Here is a 16,111-nt window from a genome sequence, read left to right as displayed (position 1 = left end):
CTTGCACTTGACACCCATGGGTCTTGAGGCACTTGGGATGTGTGCACGGGTGTGTGTGTGTGTGTGTGTGTGTGTGTGTGTGTGTGTGTGTGCGCGCGTGCGCGCGCATCTCCTAACAGAGAATGACCATGCTGTTACCTCCTCATTCTCCTCGTCAGGACTCCCCTTCAGAGACCGAAGATCGACCTCCCGCCAGCTGCAAAATCAAGAAGGGACAATTATGAGGGCTAGGCAACCGGGGCAGAATTAGTGTGTCTATGCAAAGAACGAGAGCTGGGCACCTGTGAACGACCCTGCCCTCTCACGGCTTGGCCTTGGTAGCCCCCAAGGCCTCTGAAAGAGGCTCCACACTCCAATGCCCCAACAGGACACAGGCTAGGAGACTGTGACAAACTCAAGCAAAGGGACTGTTTAGAGGGGACCACCGCTATTCAGTCCCAGCTGACTGCCACTCTGTGAGAGTGCCTGTACGGGGCTGCCCAATTTCTGAGTTGTCAACAAAGGCTAGAAACAAAGATTCATACGTGAAATCCTGCTTTGATGCCGACAACGAACTCCTCAGTGCTGTCAAACAAACATAGCTGCAGCCAGTTTGTGGCCTGTGGTCTGGCTGGTGCTCATATAATAGAGAACTGTATATAGAAACAATTTCACTCCTATCAGGTTAAGACTTTCTCTTAAGGAGAAGGCAAAACCTAAGGCTAGAACCCCAAGGTCTGTGACAAAAAGGGGAAAAGGCCAAGAACAGGAAGAACAGGGAGAGGAGCCAATTATCTAGGGCCCCTACCTGGGGGTAAGGATTTCCTTGTATTGTAGTTTCTCTACACGAGTTGTTGCAGCAACAGACATCGGGATGACAATGTTGTTAATGTCGAATGAGCTCTCTCCCCTTCTCCTCCTCACTGGCTGCTGTAAGACAAAGGTAAGTTTAAAAGGGAGGCACAATTTTGCAAACAGCAAAGCATACACCTAAGACTTCAAACATTACTGGATCACCAGCCCCCAGGCACCTGGTCCTTGGGTGGGGGCCCGCCCTGCAGCAGCCACCGTCTACATCAAGGAGGTGGTCTGCCACTACAAGGTCCTCAGGAGAAACGCGAGGTGGCCCTGAGGAGCACCTCCAGCTCACAAGTCTCACTGGTCACCCTGTTCCTTTATGGGCTCACGTGGAAAAAGACTTCAGCTGAATTTTACAGGGTGGGCATCCTGGGGCCTCGAAGCTAGTGCTGAGGTTCTGACTCCTCTGTAGACACCTTTATCCCCTTCCTTTAAAGTCATCCTTTCTGTTTCTCCCGTTTTATCTGTCACTCAGACCCATAGTGGCTCCTAATGCTTAACTGGGCCTAGTGGGGACTCTTCAGGTTAGAAATGCGAAGAGTTCCCTTATCGGGAAAAGACCTCAGAGGACAGGTCCAGCTCAACAGATCCTCTAACCTTGGACATCACGACAGCCCTTCCTCCTTATAGATCTGAACTCTTCAGCTAAGTCTGTACCCACCATCTGCTCAGCCTATGTGGTTTCCCCCTCTTTCTGGCTGTTATTCTTGGGGAAGGGTGGAGAGCTTTCTAGCTCTACCAGTGGAGCTGAATGGAGGAAAATGCAGGAAGAGCCTGGCTCCACAGTTTCTTGGAGGATGGAGATTTGCTTCTCCAGGAGGCTGAGAAGATCAAACTCTCAGGAAGAAAGAACACTAACAAGGATCCACTATCAGAGGAGGAGGTGGGCACCCACAGCAGCCCAGAGGCCAGAGCAGGAGTAAAGCAGGGAGCCGGAAAACCTGGTTTCTTCCATGGAGGAAAAAGTCCACCAGCTGCTTGGGCCCAGATAACAAACACCCTACCCTGAAACAGACACCGGCAGCCGAGAGGGGCCGGAGGCAAACGGCAGGATGCCACACACGCTGCCGTGGTGACAATACAGCTGGAAACACCCGAGAGGCTGCACTCAAACCCAAGCCCCAAGTGTGGTCAGCTCAGAGGGAAGGGGTTAGTGAACAGCAAGATGAGGACGAAGCTGTTCCCTACAACTAACCCGTCTACTACTCTGTTCCTGGAGGGCGATACAGGATGGATTCATCCCATCATCTTGGGACATTCGGAGAATGTGGTGAAAGGCAGTGTTTTCCGCGCCAGGATTTTGGCTAAGGTCACCTATGATCTTAGGTTACCACGATGTCTTTTCACCTCAACATCCTTCTCTATCAAATGAGAACAAACTGTCATTTGCCTCACAAATTTAGGGTAACTCGTTAACCAGGATGTTCGAAGACTTTTGTAAATCTTGCCTGGCTGAGTTCTGCAGCTAAGGATTAGTGACTTCATGCCCAAAACCCTCTGCCACTGTCCCATCTCTTTTAAAATTACACTTCCCACTACAAGAAGTGTACCTTAAGGAAGCCTCAAGAGATTGTTTTCCCTAAATCTTGGTCAAGAATGAATGTGAAGCTGGTGGAAACAGGTGTGTATATTCCCTGAATCTTGTGGGCCTGTTATTAGTAGCTTCAAGGGAAAGATATGGGAGTGGGCCCAAGACAGCACCCTCGGAGTCTGTCTTGTTATCAAGCTTTCTACTATGAAAAAACAAAAATGGTTCAATAGGCTTGAGTGCCCTCCTCTGCCAGGCACTCACTTGGTCTGACTTAACTACTGTCTCCCGTTTAGAGCCAGTGGTGCAGAACGGGTGATGGGGATGGAAAGTGGTTCCTCAGAAGCAAGAGGGAGGAGTGCGTTACCAGGCTAAAAGGGGGATGCGGGTCTGGGGCCCCTCCTCTATCAAATCAGAATCTTCAGAGATTTCCTCTTTTTTGACCACTGAGGTGATACTGAGGTATACACCGGCTTTTGGAAAGCACCGCCGTACCTACCCCAGCCCTTCCTGCCCCCAACTTTCTCCAGTGTCGTCTAGCTTCTCTACCTCATTTTCAGGATCTGGCCTACTATTCTTCTTACTACAAATAAATCCATATTCTTTGAAAACATTTGGCAGTGACAGCCTTAAGGGTGAGCACAGATACAAAATGTGTACTCTATAAGAAGAAAAACTGTCAAGTGATCCAGGCCTAAGTTAACATCCTCCAGACACAGGAGGGCTGGCCGGGTGAGTGAACACTGAAGTCCCCCCAAGAACTGGTCAAGAGCTCAAACTTGAGAATCAGAGACAGACTCTCTGTCTTTGAAATCCTCTGGTTGTCTGAGACCCTCTGAAGGATAATGGAGTTCGTGGTTAAGATACCACATACCTATTTAGACAAAACTTGTGGGTGTAGGAGGTGAAGAAGGGAGGAACGAAGAGGTCATTCGGAAAAGATCGTCTGACTTTTAAGAGCAAAGACAGAACAACAGGAGCCCGTTTTGTGGGCTTGGGAGTTTCTTGATGTCCACTCTAAAGGGGATCCAAAGCACCCACACAGGGGACCTCCGCGACGCCTGGCCTCAGGCTTGCACTTAAGAGCTGGCTAAGCGGTCAGACTGCCTCGGTTTGAACTGCATTTGTAAGCCTCACAAGTTGCCTCACTTTATGCAATTTACTTATTAACCTTAGAGAGCCTCAGTTTCCCTGCCTACAAAATGAGAATCCTCAATACCACTTACATCTCAAAGGGCACGATCAGAACTGAATGAGGTAACACAGGTAAAGCAGGCAGAACTGACACAATAAACGTCGTAGTTGCAGCGTTTTATTATTACTACCACCATTGCTATTGTAACTACCACCTAAAGGGCCCTTCAGCAGGCACAGAGCAACACAGGTGCATGTGTTCCAGGAGGCCCACACCGAGGAAGTCAAGTATCAGAAAGCAATCAGCGGGACTGTGTCTGCAACGGCCGTGCGAGCAGCACTCAGGACGGAGCGTGGCGCCAGAAGAGCTGCCCGCCGCCCTGCGCGCACCATAGGAAGTACTGCAGGCAGGGCCCACTGCACCTGCAGTTCTGCTCTGGGGCCTGAGAAGCGAGGCTCTGCCTTCTCCCTCCCTTCCAGGAACCCTAACGTCAGGGCTGGTTCTCAGCATTCCAGCTCCCCCCCCCCCCGCCCCCAGCATAACGAAAACAAGGAAATGAAGTGCCTCCAACGCTCCTAAGTGTCTGTCCTCCATTCCTCCTCTCGTGGGAACTTCTCGGACCCACAGGATTAGAGCCGCGGCCCGGCGGAGTCCCATCTGAAACCCAGCCCCACAGACCTGGAACAGGCCCAGACCGCCTTCAGAGTCTGTCTCAGCATCAAGCTTCCTACTATGAGAAACAACTCAAGGAAAACAGGTCAAATACCACTACTTTGACAAAAAATGGCACATCACAGCGAGCCGAGTTCCCCCCAAATCCCACCTTCTACCTTGTCCTCCAGAGCCAGCCACTCGGTGAACCGTGGCTGCGGAGGGACTGTGCAGCCGAGCCCAAGGTACTTACAGACGTGCTGGCCGTAACCTGTGGGCTAGAGCTGGTGGGTGCCGAGGTGTCCGATGAGGTGGAGAGCTGTCGCACCAGGGGACTGTGCGGTGGATTTTGGGTGGCCGCCAAGTAGTTGGAACTGCTCATGTCCGTGTGATGCTTCAACACTGCAGAAGTCAACAAAAAAGGAATACGTGGCTACCTCAAACGGCTCTACTTCTAGCACAAGTTACAAATGCCAGCAATTCATAAAAGCAAAAATGCATTCTAAGCCTAGAGGATAAAAAGGTGAAGCAAACTGGTTGATGGGAGGTAGGGGACCGGGCAGAGGTTGCTGTAGCAGTAAGAAGTGACCTGCACTTAGAAGCAGTAGGGTCCCTCTACTCTGCCTTCCTAGAAAGTGAAGGACAAAGCTGGGGGCAATTGAGAGATGCCCAGGCTGCCCCAGAAAGCCCTGAGCAGATGCAAATGCAGGTAGAGGTGCCGGGCCTGGCCCTACCTTCACTTCTCTCAGATGAATGGTCTCGCAATCTCATTTTGCTGTGGTTTGGGTCGTGCACAGGTGGCGGTGGGTTGAGCAAGCGCTCTGCTTTGGGCGCTGTCACTCGCTCCACCATAGGCACGGCCCCCACATCGTCTAAGTGCTGCCTGTGGGTCCTGTCAGGCCGGGTTTGGTGATGGGACAGCTCTGAAGAGGGGAACAGAAAAAGAGCTGTGAAATCTTCTCTCAATCTTTTCTTATTTGAGTTCCAAGCTCTTGAGTTCTCTCTAGGCCAATGATGGACACTCAGGGCAGCAGGAGAGTCCTCTGGGACCGAAGCTTCTAGCAAACAGCACAATGGCCAGGATAGGCCAGGCAGCCCACAGGGCCCTCAACCAGAGAAATCTGACACCAGCTACAGAAGAGGCCTGCCCACACATGGACCCAATGCCATGCCACTGCTAGCTGTTCCTCGAGCACTCTGGGTCCTGTCCCGAGATGCATGGTGTCTGGAATAGCTTTCAGAGTCCATCTGAGAACATCCGAGACAGGCAGAAGTAGACTGTGAGCTGAATTTGTATCGGTCAATTGCCTCTCCCAACCCCGACACACTGCCATAGCAAAACAGTAATGTTTATAAAGAATTATGAAGTAATTCTTTATAAAAGAATATAAAAGGAATAGAGAAGTAACTGGAGGAAGACTCTCTGGTCCCCTGAAACTTACTGGCTGTTGTTAGGAAGGAGTTGACCAACTTGTGCCTGTCTTTACGAGTTGGATCTGGCAGGCTGCCTGGCATGGGTGCTCTGTGCTTAAGTGAAAACTTTTTGGGAGGTTTGATTTTGTCAAAAGGCTTGTTCTGCCACTGAGATTTCAGCATGCTCTGGAAGTGCAGGCTTGTGGGAACATCTGTAAGGAACACGAAACACTGCAGGTTAGTCCAGACACCTGGCCTCTGGGCTCCTCTCTCAAGAAGAGAGGTGTGTTCACCAGTACCCCTGGCTCTCCAGTGGGCGGGGATCTACAGCACACCCTTCTTTTATGTGCCGAGTGGCACGATGACCCAGCGGGGCAAAAGCACTGTCATATGGAAGGTCTGTTGATCGGAACTTTACTGAAGGTTGTTTCTTTTCCTCATAAGCAAGTCACTTTTACCTTTTATTTTCAAGTTAAATGAACACCCCATCTAAAACACCTTCTGTTATTACATGGATGGAGTTTTCCTTGTTCACATACTCTGCTAAGTTTGTTAAACTACTGGTGTGAAAGACTGATAAGCATCCCGTTTCTATCCTCCTGGAGACTAAAACATTAAAGCCTGATCCTACCAACACAGTTATTCAGGACATACTCATTCAAGAAATATTTATTGTCTACTGAGTACTATACCCTCCTTCCTCCCTAGCTCCTCACCCCTCACCTAGGGATGATCTATTTTTTTTACCTGATTAGTTAATATTCAGTATCATAAATCTCTTAAGCTTAACTGTGATTTTTTTACCATTTTCTGATTCACCATCTCTCATACCTTTCCGTTTTCTTAGTTTCATTTATTTTCCTAACAATGGGGCTTTGAGTAATTTCTTTAGAAAAAATATTTCCAGAACTAAAACCATTTTCCTCTCAGACCTTTAAAGCTATTACTTCACTATATTCTAACACCCAGTGTTGCAGACAAGATGGAATCTTATTCTTCCTGAATAGTAGGCAGTCGCTTTTTCTTTTAAGCTTTGCAAAAAAACCCAAAAAACAAAACACCTCATTGTGGTATTACATTGACTCTATAGGTCAATTTGGGGAGAAATGCCTTCTGTCTGCCATCAATTCCAAGCGTTTCAAGCCATCAATGTGGTGTATCTATCTATTTAGTTTTCTTTAATTCTCTCTCAGCAGAGTTTGGCAGTTTTCATTTTAGAGGTCTTATACCTAAGAGTTAATTTAAAATATGTATTTCATTTTGATGTAAGCACCGTTAAGCTCCCTTTTAAAAGACAAAACAGGTTCAGAAAGGTGAATTAACTGTTCAAGGTTACACACTTTAGTATTAGTTAACCAACATTCAAACTTAGGTTTGTATAACCCTAAAGCCCACACTCTTAGCCACTACACCATGAGACTATTCTTTGGCCCAGGGAATGGAGAGATTTAATTCTGAGGTGGAATGTGTTAATAGCAGCCAAACAGATTAGGAAAACTACTGAAGTTTTTAAAGATAATAAATATTTGCTATACGTCCAAGTAATGAGATACAGTCTGTGAGGACAGTGCTGTCTTCTGAAACTTTTTTGCATAATCATTCTTTCCCACACTTAAAATTCACCTACTCCAACCGTTAAAAGACACAGATCAGGGGCGCCTGGGTGGCGCAGTCGGTTAAGAGTCCGACTTCAGCCAGGTCACGATCTCGCGGTCCGGGAGTTCGAGCCCCGCGTCAGGCTCTGGGCTGATGGCTCAGAGCCTGGAGCCTGTTTCCGATTCTGTGTCTCCCTCTCTCTCTGCCCCTACCCCGTTCATGCTCTGTCTCTCTCTGTCCCAAAAATAAATAAACATTGAAAAAAAAAAAAATTAAAAAAAAAAAAAAAAAAAAAAAAAAAAAAAAAAAAGACACAGATCAGCTTTCAGCAATTTCAAAGTTGGGGAGATCCCAACCAGGCCAAGGACATTGGCTCTCATGGTGTTCCCAGCCCTTCCACTCCTCCCTCAAGCCCCTCAATAAAATGGTTTGATTCCCCCTGCCTTCCCCAAAAAGGTCAAATGTTTAAACAAAAGAATTTCCTATTAATAAACGATCAAGAACTGAGTTAAGGTAATAGTGGCAAATATTTTTTACTCTAATTCAGAATGGTCAGGGAAAAGGGTGTGTAGGAAATAAAGCATTGTCTAGAGGCATTCTGAAAGCTGAGCTGAACTGGAATGCATAAAGGCCCCAGAAAGGGGAAAACACTTCCTCTATATCCCAGGACACCCCTTTGTCAACAGAAGAATTGGCAAAGTCTATATGATGGGACAACAAAAGCCTTGTGATTTCATTTTTTCCTTTTACTTTCCCCAGTCATTGCTCTCCCAAACCTGAAAATTAAGCCAGGATAAAAGGAGGTAGGGAAACGAGCAACCTGATTTATAATGCAAACAGCAACAGACTGGAAATAAGCAGGCCTGGAGTCAGGTCCTAATCCCAACACCGAGTTAGAAGGCAAAAACAAGAACCTACCACTTGGCTGCGTTTAGCTTCATCTGTGAGAAGAGGCAGCAGGCCTAGAGCCGGGCAGGTGACATCCCAGCACACATGCTCTAGCTCTCCCCTCGTCTGCTGCAGACAAAAGCTAAACAATCAGAATACTCTTTCCTACTGTATCCCAAGACCTCAGATCCATCTCAAAAAGTGACTTAGTTAAATCCAGAAAACTGCTATGAATCCATTTGAGTAAGCACAGGAGAGGAATTTGTTACCGCTAGACCAGAATGACTACTTTTTTTTTTTTTTAGTGTTTATTCATTTTTGAGAGAACGTGACAGAGTGAGCGAGCGAGCAAGCGAGCACATGAGCCAGGGAGGGGCAAAGAGAGAGGGAGACACAGAATCTGAGGCAGGCTCCAGGCTGTCAGTACACAGCCTAGTGCAGGGCTCGATCTCAGGAACCGTGAGATCATGACCCGAGCCGAAGTCAGATACTTAACCAACTGAGCCACCCAGGCGCCCCCAGAGTCTCTCAGCTCTTAACATGTTATGTCAGACACTTCAGTTCCACACCTAATCCCCTTCCCTCACTTAAATGCTCTGAAGTAGAAGCTGCTGCAATGGGAGAATACCAACCTGAGCCCCAGAGTTGAAGTATTAAGCAGAATCCAGAGCAATTTCCCCTATAACCAACCCCACTGCATGGGCAGTTAGGGATAACAACAAACTGCTGGAAGGACTCAGGCTGCTATACTTTGCTAGAAGTTTACTGTGTGTTAACTGCTTTCATATAAGAGTGAACAGGAAGTCAGTTAAATCCCCCAGTCAATGAACAAAAATGATCTCTTAGGGATTGATGGTCTTAGTTCATGCTCTAAGTGGTTAAGTAACAACACCTGGGATCCATGTAAAGCTGAAGCCCTGAAATGGATTAGATATGCAGGACCTGAAAGTGAGCAAGGAAAGGGTATGAAACAGAAGAGAATACAACAGGGACTCATTTGGCCAGAGGACTTCACACATTTTGTACCTGTACAGGTAATTCTTCTGTGATGAAGAGAAGAGGGTGCAGATACTTGATTAGGTCAACAACAAAAGGAAAACAGAAGTGTTATGACAGGAAATAAGAAAGAGAAGGAAACGAATACCATTTTAAGCTACTATTTCCTCAGACAAAATACAAAGACTTTGACTTTATGCTCACCAGGGTCCGACATTCCAGGATTCACTTAACTGTTTTGCTCATTACTATCCACCATTTTCTCAAGCACATTTTCTAGGGTTGTTTTGTAATACTCCCTTCCTCCTCCTGCTGGTAAAACTGCGGTAGCCTTGTACATAGAGTCTTAGTAAGCTCTCTCACAACAGCATAGATCATCTGGCCAGCAGGTGGTGCTCTTATGAAGCCCAAACTCAAGTTAACATTCTTTCCTCCAAGGGTTTGTACATCCTCTGCATTTCAAGCTAAGGATTAACTGGCTTGATTAAGTGGGGTGACAAGAATTCTATCATCCCTAACCACACTTAATGGGAATGTTGGAGGTGTGGTCAACAAGGGAGACAAGTCTAAAATGAAGAGGTGCAGGTGGTTCCCAACCTAACTACAAAGAAACTGGTGCGGAAACATCAGTAAGACTGCTTGAAAAGCCTGCCATCTCTAAGTAGCTTCTAGACAACAGGCTGTAAAAGGGTGGCCCAGAGGTCAGGTCTGGTGCATGTATGTTTGACCCTCACAGTATCAGGCCGGCTGCTAAGTCTTCACAGTTACTTATTATTCCACACAATGATATATGGGGAATCTTGGAGGTGCTTCACATAGAATAATGGTGCCCTTTAGAGTTGGGCATATCTGTGGCCCTGAAAACCTTACCATGCTATTTGTTTGGATCAAAGCAAAAATATCCCAACAGGAACAATATTAGAAATGCTAACAGAGTTCCCCAGGTCAACCCACAGAAAGTCTAATTCATCCATAGGCAAATATGTTCACACATCCTCTTTACAGGCTCCTAAGGAGATTTAATGACCATCTCTCTTGTCTAAACTCCAATGTCATGGTTAGGAGTTGTGTGAGACATGGAGAAAAAGAGATCGAAAAAGCATTTAAAGGCAGGCAGGAAAGCAAAGATGCTAAAGACCAGAGAAAGGTCTTTTTCCCTCAATGCTACCTCCAGTTGCTTGAAGTGGGATGGAGTAGGAAGTGTAAGGGCAGCACTCAGATCTATAGATATGAACCAGTCAGAAGGAAAAGAAAGTGTCAAAAGGGAATGGGTTCCTCCAAGTAGAGATGTTGACTGAACAGGAGACATCACACAATTGAGTACATGTGATTGGGGGATGGGAAGGAAATTCACAACTGTATATGGTAATACTGTTGACAAAGAAAGATCACCATGTTTATAAGCTGGTATGCTGGGAGTACGGAAGAGGCCTAATCGGAACCATAATATAATATAATATTGACTTCAGGCTTCCTTATTCAAATATGAGACAATACAATTCAGTACTGTGAATCCTGAGACAGTAACCCAAGAAACATTCCTAGGTCTTCCTGGTGGCTCTGTCTGCAGTTACAATCTAGAAATGGGTAGAAACCTGATTTCTCTTAATAACCCAGCTAGGAAGAAGCATGTTACATAGTGAAACAAAGGACAGGCAACAGATGACCCAAGTTTGAATTCTAGAACCATCTAAACTCATTAGCCATTTAGTCTGAAAAAGTACAACATTTCTAAGCCTGTTTCTTGATCTCTCAAACTGAAGTTAACACCTTACAGGATTAGTGTGAGAAGCAGATAAAACTAGTATGAGAAAGGTGCTTTGTAAACCATAAAATGCTATATAAATAAAATCTTCAGTTACACGAGCTATAATCCAAATGCAAGAGAAGGTAAAAGCCAATGACCCTGAAATCTGAAGTACACAGGAAGACGTGTTAGTGTTTTCTACTCACTGTGTGCTAAAGTTTATTTACTGCTCTACCACTCCTGACCTAAATAAAACCCTGCCTAGCTTGCAAGCCATATGATTCAAGTTTTCTAAACATTTCTACTCTTATTAGAAGTCCTATCGTAACAGGAATATTAGATCATGCCCTTACAGTCAAGGGAGTTCTGATAACATGGCCTGGAGTAGTTACAGGATTTAGGTAGCCAAAAAATAATTCAGTCATTTGAAGAACACATAAAGAAAAGGGGATTATAGTAAACCAATGTTTGACCAACTATTAAATAGAAGAGGGCATTCTCTAGGATAGCTATCAGTCATGCTTATTTTTTATAAATAAAGTTTTATTGAAACACAGTCATGCCCACTTGTTTACATATTGTCAACGCTGCTTTTGTGCTATAGTGGCAGTCATATAGTTGCAACCCAGGCTATACAGAGGAAGTGTGTCCTGCCAAGTCTAAATTATTTAGCATCTGTCCCTTTAAGTAAATGTTTATAAACCATTCATGCTAAATGTTTTTTTTTTTCATACCACCAAGTAAATCTTAAAATCCCACACTAATTCTTATTCCTCAGACTCCTGTTTCAATTACCCTCCTTTCAAAAACTTGTACAGACTACCTTTGGGTGTTATGATGGACAGAGTAGGGATAAAATACGGTTCCTTCTCTTTATGTACACACACCCTGGAAAGCCAGTCATGTAAGCACAGTGATACATACAGCCCCAGTAGGAAGACATTCTCTCAAAAGAGTGCTGCCCTTCCTACTTACACCATGGCACACACAGACGATGGACCAGGTTGCTTGTGGCTGGAAGCAACTGTCCTTAGGCCCACCCACAGCCACTTGAAAGGTTGGGGGGAAATCTCTCTCCTGGCAAGGTGCAATCTTTTAGTAGCACATTCTGGTCTGGCACATCTGCTGCACCCTATTTGCAAGAATTCTAAGGGACTCTGGTGAGTGAAATGGATTCTCTGGATGGCACGCGGGTTGTACCAGGATGTTGGCTGACTTTCTTTCACTTGAATCCTGTAAGTCTCAAGAAAACTTTGTATTCTGTGGCCTTTCTTACCATCTGGAAATGCTAGAACTGGGTGAACACAAGAGTCCAATTGGGAAAGGCGTTCCAACAGAGGGGCTTCGTAGTGAATTTCCGGGGGCACGGTGACGGTGCTGCCTGAGCCACACAGCGCACAGGAGGGGTTCACATCACAGCCAGAGCGCATTGTGCTGTTCCGGTGAACCTGCGAAAAGCCAAACAAAACACAATTCGTTGTCTGATACAAACCCAGCTCTCACTCATTATCCCAAAGATTCAAAAGACACTTTCTAGATACCTGTATGACACTACTAACAGAAGTTTGATTCGTTTGTTAGAAGATTCCCTTTTTTGCACCCTAACCTTCAAAGTAATGAACTTGTTTCTTCTTCAATGATGAAATCCAATTATTTGCAGCCCTAAGTGCTCATCTAGGTGCCAAACTTGTGAGCTTAAAGCTACTGGACATGACTTGCTTTCTTCAGCAATTTCATCCACCTAAGGGCCTGAATAACCAATCACACGGTCTCCTGTGCTTTTCACAACTCCTTCTGAAGACTTTAGGTAGTCTCAAACCAAATGACAAGTTTTCCAGGACTACACAGAACTCATTAGCTACTTTATTTAACCCAACCTAACACCTACTGTTTTAAAGTTCGTGCCTAAATAATGAAAATAAATTTGGTATGGTGAGTGTTGACACCCGGAGTCTTTGTGTCAGATTATTAAATCCACGGGGACAAAAATTATTTCCATTAAACTTCCTTTGTACACACGTGGGTAGGATAAGAAATAACCTCTCCTGCTAAGTCCACAGCGAAATGAAATCTAAATCTTCAAAAGACTTAATTCTGTTTTAAAAAGGCGGGGGTTAAACAATTTTACGCTCTGAGAAAAATTTAGGTCATGCTGAATGCAGGATCCCTAGGCTCTCGTGTCAGGCTGAACAACTCCAGCATATGCCAAATCGTGATCTATGAAAAGTCATCTGGGCAGCATAGAGTCCTAGAAGAAAAGGACTTGCCTGTGGAACAGCACCATAAGAAGAGATGCTCTGAGCAACGGTAGCATCAAAATTCTGTTAGCAAAAAGGCTGTAACAACTGTAAGAGCTGCATTTAGGTTCAGGACAAACATCTTTTTTTTTTTCTTTTTTTTTATGTTTATTTTTGAGAACGAGAACAAGCAGGGGAGGGGCACAGAGAGAGCGGGAGACAGAGACTCTGAAGCAGGCTCCTCGCTGTCAGCGCAAAGCCCAACACGGGCCTTGAGCCCGTGAACCATGAGATCATGACCTGAGCTGAAGTCGATGCTCAACCTACGCAGTCACTCAGGCGTCACTACATAGACATCTCTTGAAAGCTATTTGCCTTTACAGACATGTATAGGAGAAAGATAAATATGAGAACAATGCGGTCTTCATCAACATTCCCCAACCGCCTCCCCCTTCTTGCAACCATGCAGATGGGTGGCATGCAAAGAAGGGGCTGTGGGGGCACTTGGGTGGCTCAGTCGGTTGAGCGTCCGACTTCAGCTCAGGTCATTATCTCACGGTTGAGGAGTCTGCGTCCCGCATCTGCGTCCCGCATCAGCTGTGTGCTGGCAGCTCAGAGTCTGGAGCCTGCTTCAAATTCTGTGTGTGTGTCTCTCTCTCTCTCTGCCCCTCCCCAACTCGTGTCTGTCTCTGTCTCAGAAATAAGCATTAAAAAAACTTTTCTGAAAACAACAACAAAAGGGGCTGTGAAGGTCAGACTGGGTAACTTGCACTAAAGTAAAAGAATTCTAGTAAGCTGCAGTTGTAGATGCCACTGAAAGGGAATTCTACCAACCAAGCATGATACTACTGTGTAGACAACATTAACTGGTACTGTTTTGGGAAAAAATATCCCTTGCACTCTGTTTAATCAGGGTTGGCTTTTGGAAGAGATAAAGAGGTAAAGAGAGAGAGTATACGTTGGCAGAGACAAAAACCACACACCACACTGTGGATGGATGGGAGGATTTAGGTAATTAGTTAGGATCTAAAAATTGTACCAAAACTTAAAACATTAAAAAGAGATGAGAAAAAGATACCAAAATCAAAATAACAAATCTTAAAATGGAGGTATGTTTTTTCCCTCATAAACTAACACACAACACCAATTAGCTCTCTATATGAAAAATGAACATTTCATTTTATGGCTACAGTTCACCCTTGAGTCAACCAACAGCTAATAGATGAGGTATAGAGTAAAAAGAATAGAGCAAGGATAACAAAGTAACACTAAAAGATTAAATCAAAGCTGAAATTGCCAAAAGAGGAAATACATGCTAGAAACAGCAAATTTAAGAGCTGTTCTTTGGGAGCTTTCCTTTTTTCTTCCTTCCTAAATCCACCTGAAGGGTGGGGTGGACAGGAACAGACGGATTAACTATAAGACTGGATTAATGAAGAGAAAAAGGAATAAATGCATATGTATAAGAACTCAAAAAAGCACTAGTTAAGTGAAAATCTGGAAACCATGTGTGTATATGTAATATGTGTGCACACTTACGCATTTCTATAATGTTTAAATGTTACGTATTTTTGTATTCCATCTAACAAGGGAATACCATACTCACGCCTATAAAAAGGTAGAGGCTCAGACAAGTGTATTTCCTTGGTGAAGTCTTTAAGAACATTAAAGAAGAGACAATCTTCTATTCAATTAAAATGGCTGATACTGACATAAAGAAATCAGAATTCTATTGTCCTTTGAGAAAAATAAAATTCTAACAAAAATTTGACTAAAGTTTTGTGCACATATGTAATTTAAACATCAATCTCACTTTTGAACGAAAACCTGCGAAGTAAAATATTAATAAACACAAGCTAGAAGTATAAAAAATATCTTTAATACAATTTATTGAAAGATAAATTTTGAACTCTTTTGAAGGACGGTTTGGACAACTTTAAAATTACTTCATTCACGGGAATGCAAGCTAGTGCAGCCACTCTGGAAAACAGTATGGACCATTGTGTAAGGGTGAGTACTCTGGACTCTGAAAACAGTATGGAGGTTCCTCAAAAAACTAAAAATAGAACTACCCTAGGACCCAGCAATTGCACTAGTAGGTATTTATCCAAGGGATATAGGTTTGCTGTTTTGAAGCGGCACATGCACTCACATGTTTATAGCAGCACTATCAACAATAGCCAAAGTATGGAAAGAGCCCAAATGTCCATCGATGGATGAATGGATAAAGAAAATGTGGTATATATATACAATGGAGTATTACTCAGCAATCGAAAAGAATGAAATCTTGCCATTTGCAACTACGTGGATGGAACTGGAGGGTATTATGCTAAGTGAAATTTGAAAGACAAAAATCATATGACTTCACTCATATGAGGACTTTAAAAGACAAAACAGATGAACATAAGGGAAGGGAAACAAATATAATATAAAAACAGGGTGGGGGACAAAACAGAAGAGACTCATAAATATGGAGAACAAACAGAAGGTTACTGGAGAGGGCGTGGGAGAGGGAATGGGCTAAGGGGTACTAAGGAATCTACTCCTGAAATGATTGTTGCATATATGCTAATTTGGATGTAAATTTAAAAAAATAAAAAATAAAATTACTTCATTCACACATGCTTTGCATAAATGCACAGCTAGAATTTATCCTACAGATATGCTTATTAACTACACAAAGACCCACATTCATAAAGAAATAAGATGCTAAATTATATGCATGAACCTATTTATGTTTTTCTTTTTTTAATCACAATGTATATTTTACAATAAGAAAACAAATTTTAAGGGGCGTCTGAGTGGCTCAGTCAGCTAAGCGTCTGACTTCTGCTCAGGTCATTCTCATGGTTCATGAGTTCAAGCCCCACACTGGCTTCTCTGCTCTCAGTACAGAGCCTGCTTCAGATTCTCTGTGTCCCTGTCTCTCTCTCAAAAATAAAATAAACATAAAAAAAAGAGTATTTTAATACTTAAAAAAAAAAAAGAGAGAGAAATTAAAGAAAACAACAAATATAAATGACCAGGTGGAGATTTCTGAATATCAAGATTATTCAATATTAGTAAACCAATTAACACAATTT

At 44.1% G+C, this 16,111-nt stretch overlaps 1 protein-coding gene across 3 annotated transcripts in view; it reads right to left on the bottom strand.

Moving 5' to 3' along the window:
- Nucleotides 1-16,111, bottom strand: part of KANSL1 (KAT8 regulatory NSL complex subunit 1) — a 134,880-nt gene that overhangs the window by 3,343 nt on the left and 115,426 nt on the right. For 2 of the 3 annotated variants that reach the window (XM_045489296.1, XM_045489297.1), the window contains 6 exons: nt 12,068-12,239; nt 5,594-5,776; nt 4,886-5,074; nt 4,405-4,553; nt 788-909; nt 139-196 (listed from right to left, as the gene is read on the bottom strand). In XM_045489296.1, coding sequence (XP_045345252.1) covers nt 139-196; nt 788-909; nt 4,405-4,553; nt 4,886-5,074; nt 5,594-5,776; nt 12,068-12,239 — 873 coding nt within the window. The remainder of the gene's footprint in view (nt 1-138; nt 197-787; nt 910-4,404; nt 4,554-4,885; nt 5,075-5,593; nt 5,777-12,067; nt 12,240-16,111) is intronic. The other variant, XM_045489298.1, reaches the window with a different exon arrangement.

This window comes from Leopardus geoffroyi, chromosome E1 (genome assembly GCF_018350155.1).
Source record: "Leopardus geoffroyi isolate Oge1 chromosome E1, O.geoffroyi_Oge1_pat1.0, whole genome shotgun sequence".
NCBI lineage: Eukaryota > Metazoa > Chordata > Mammalia > Carnivora > Felidae > Leopardus > Leopardus geoffroyi.
The sequence above is the reverse complement of the archived record's forward strand: the minus strand, read 5'-3'. Positions and strand labels throughout refer to the sequence as shown.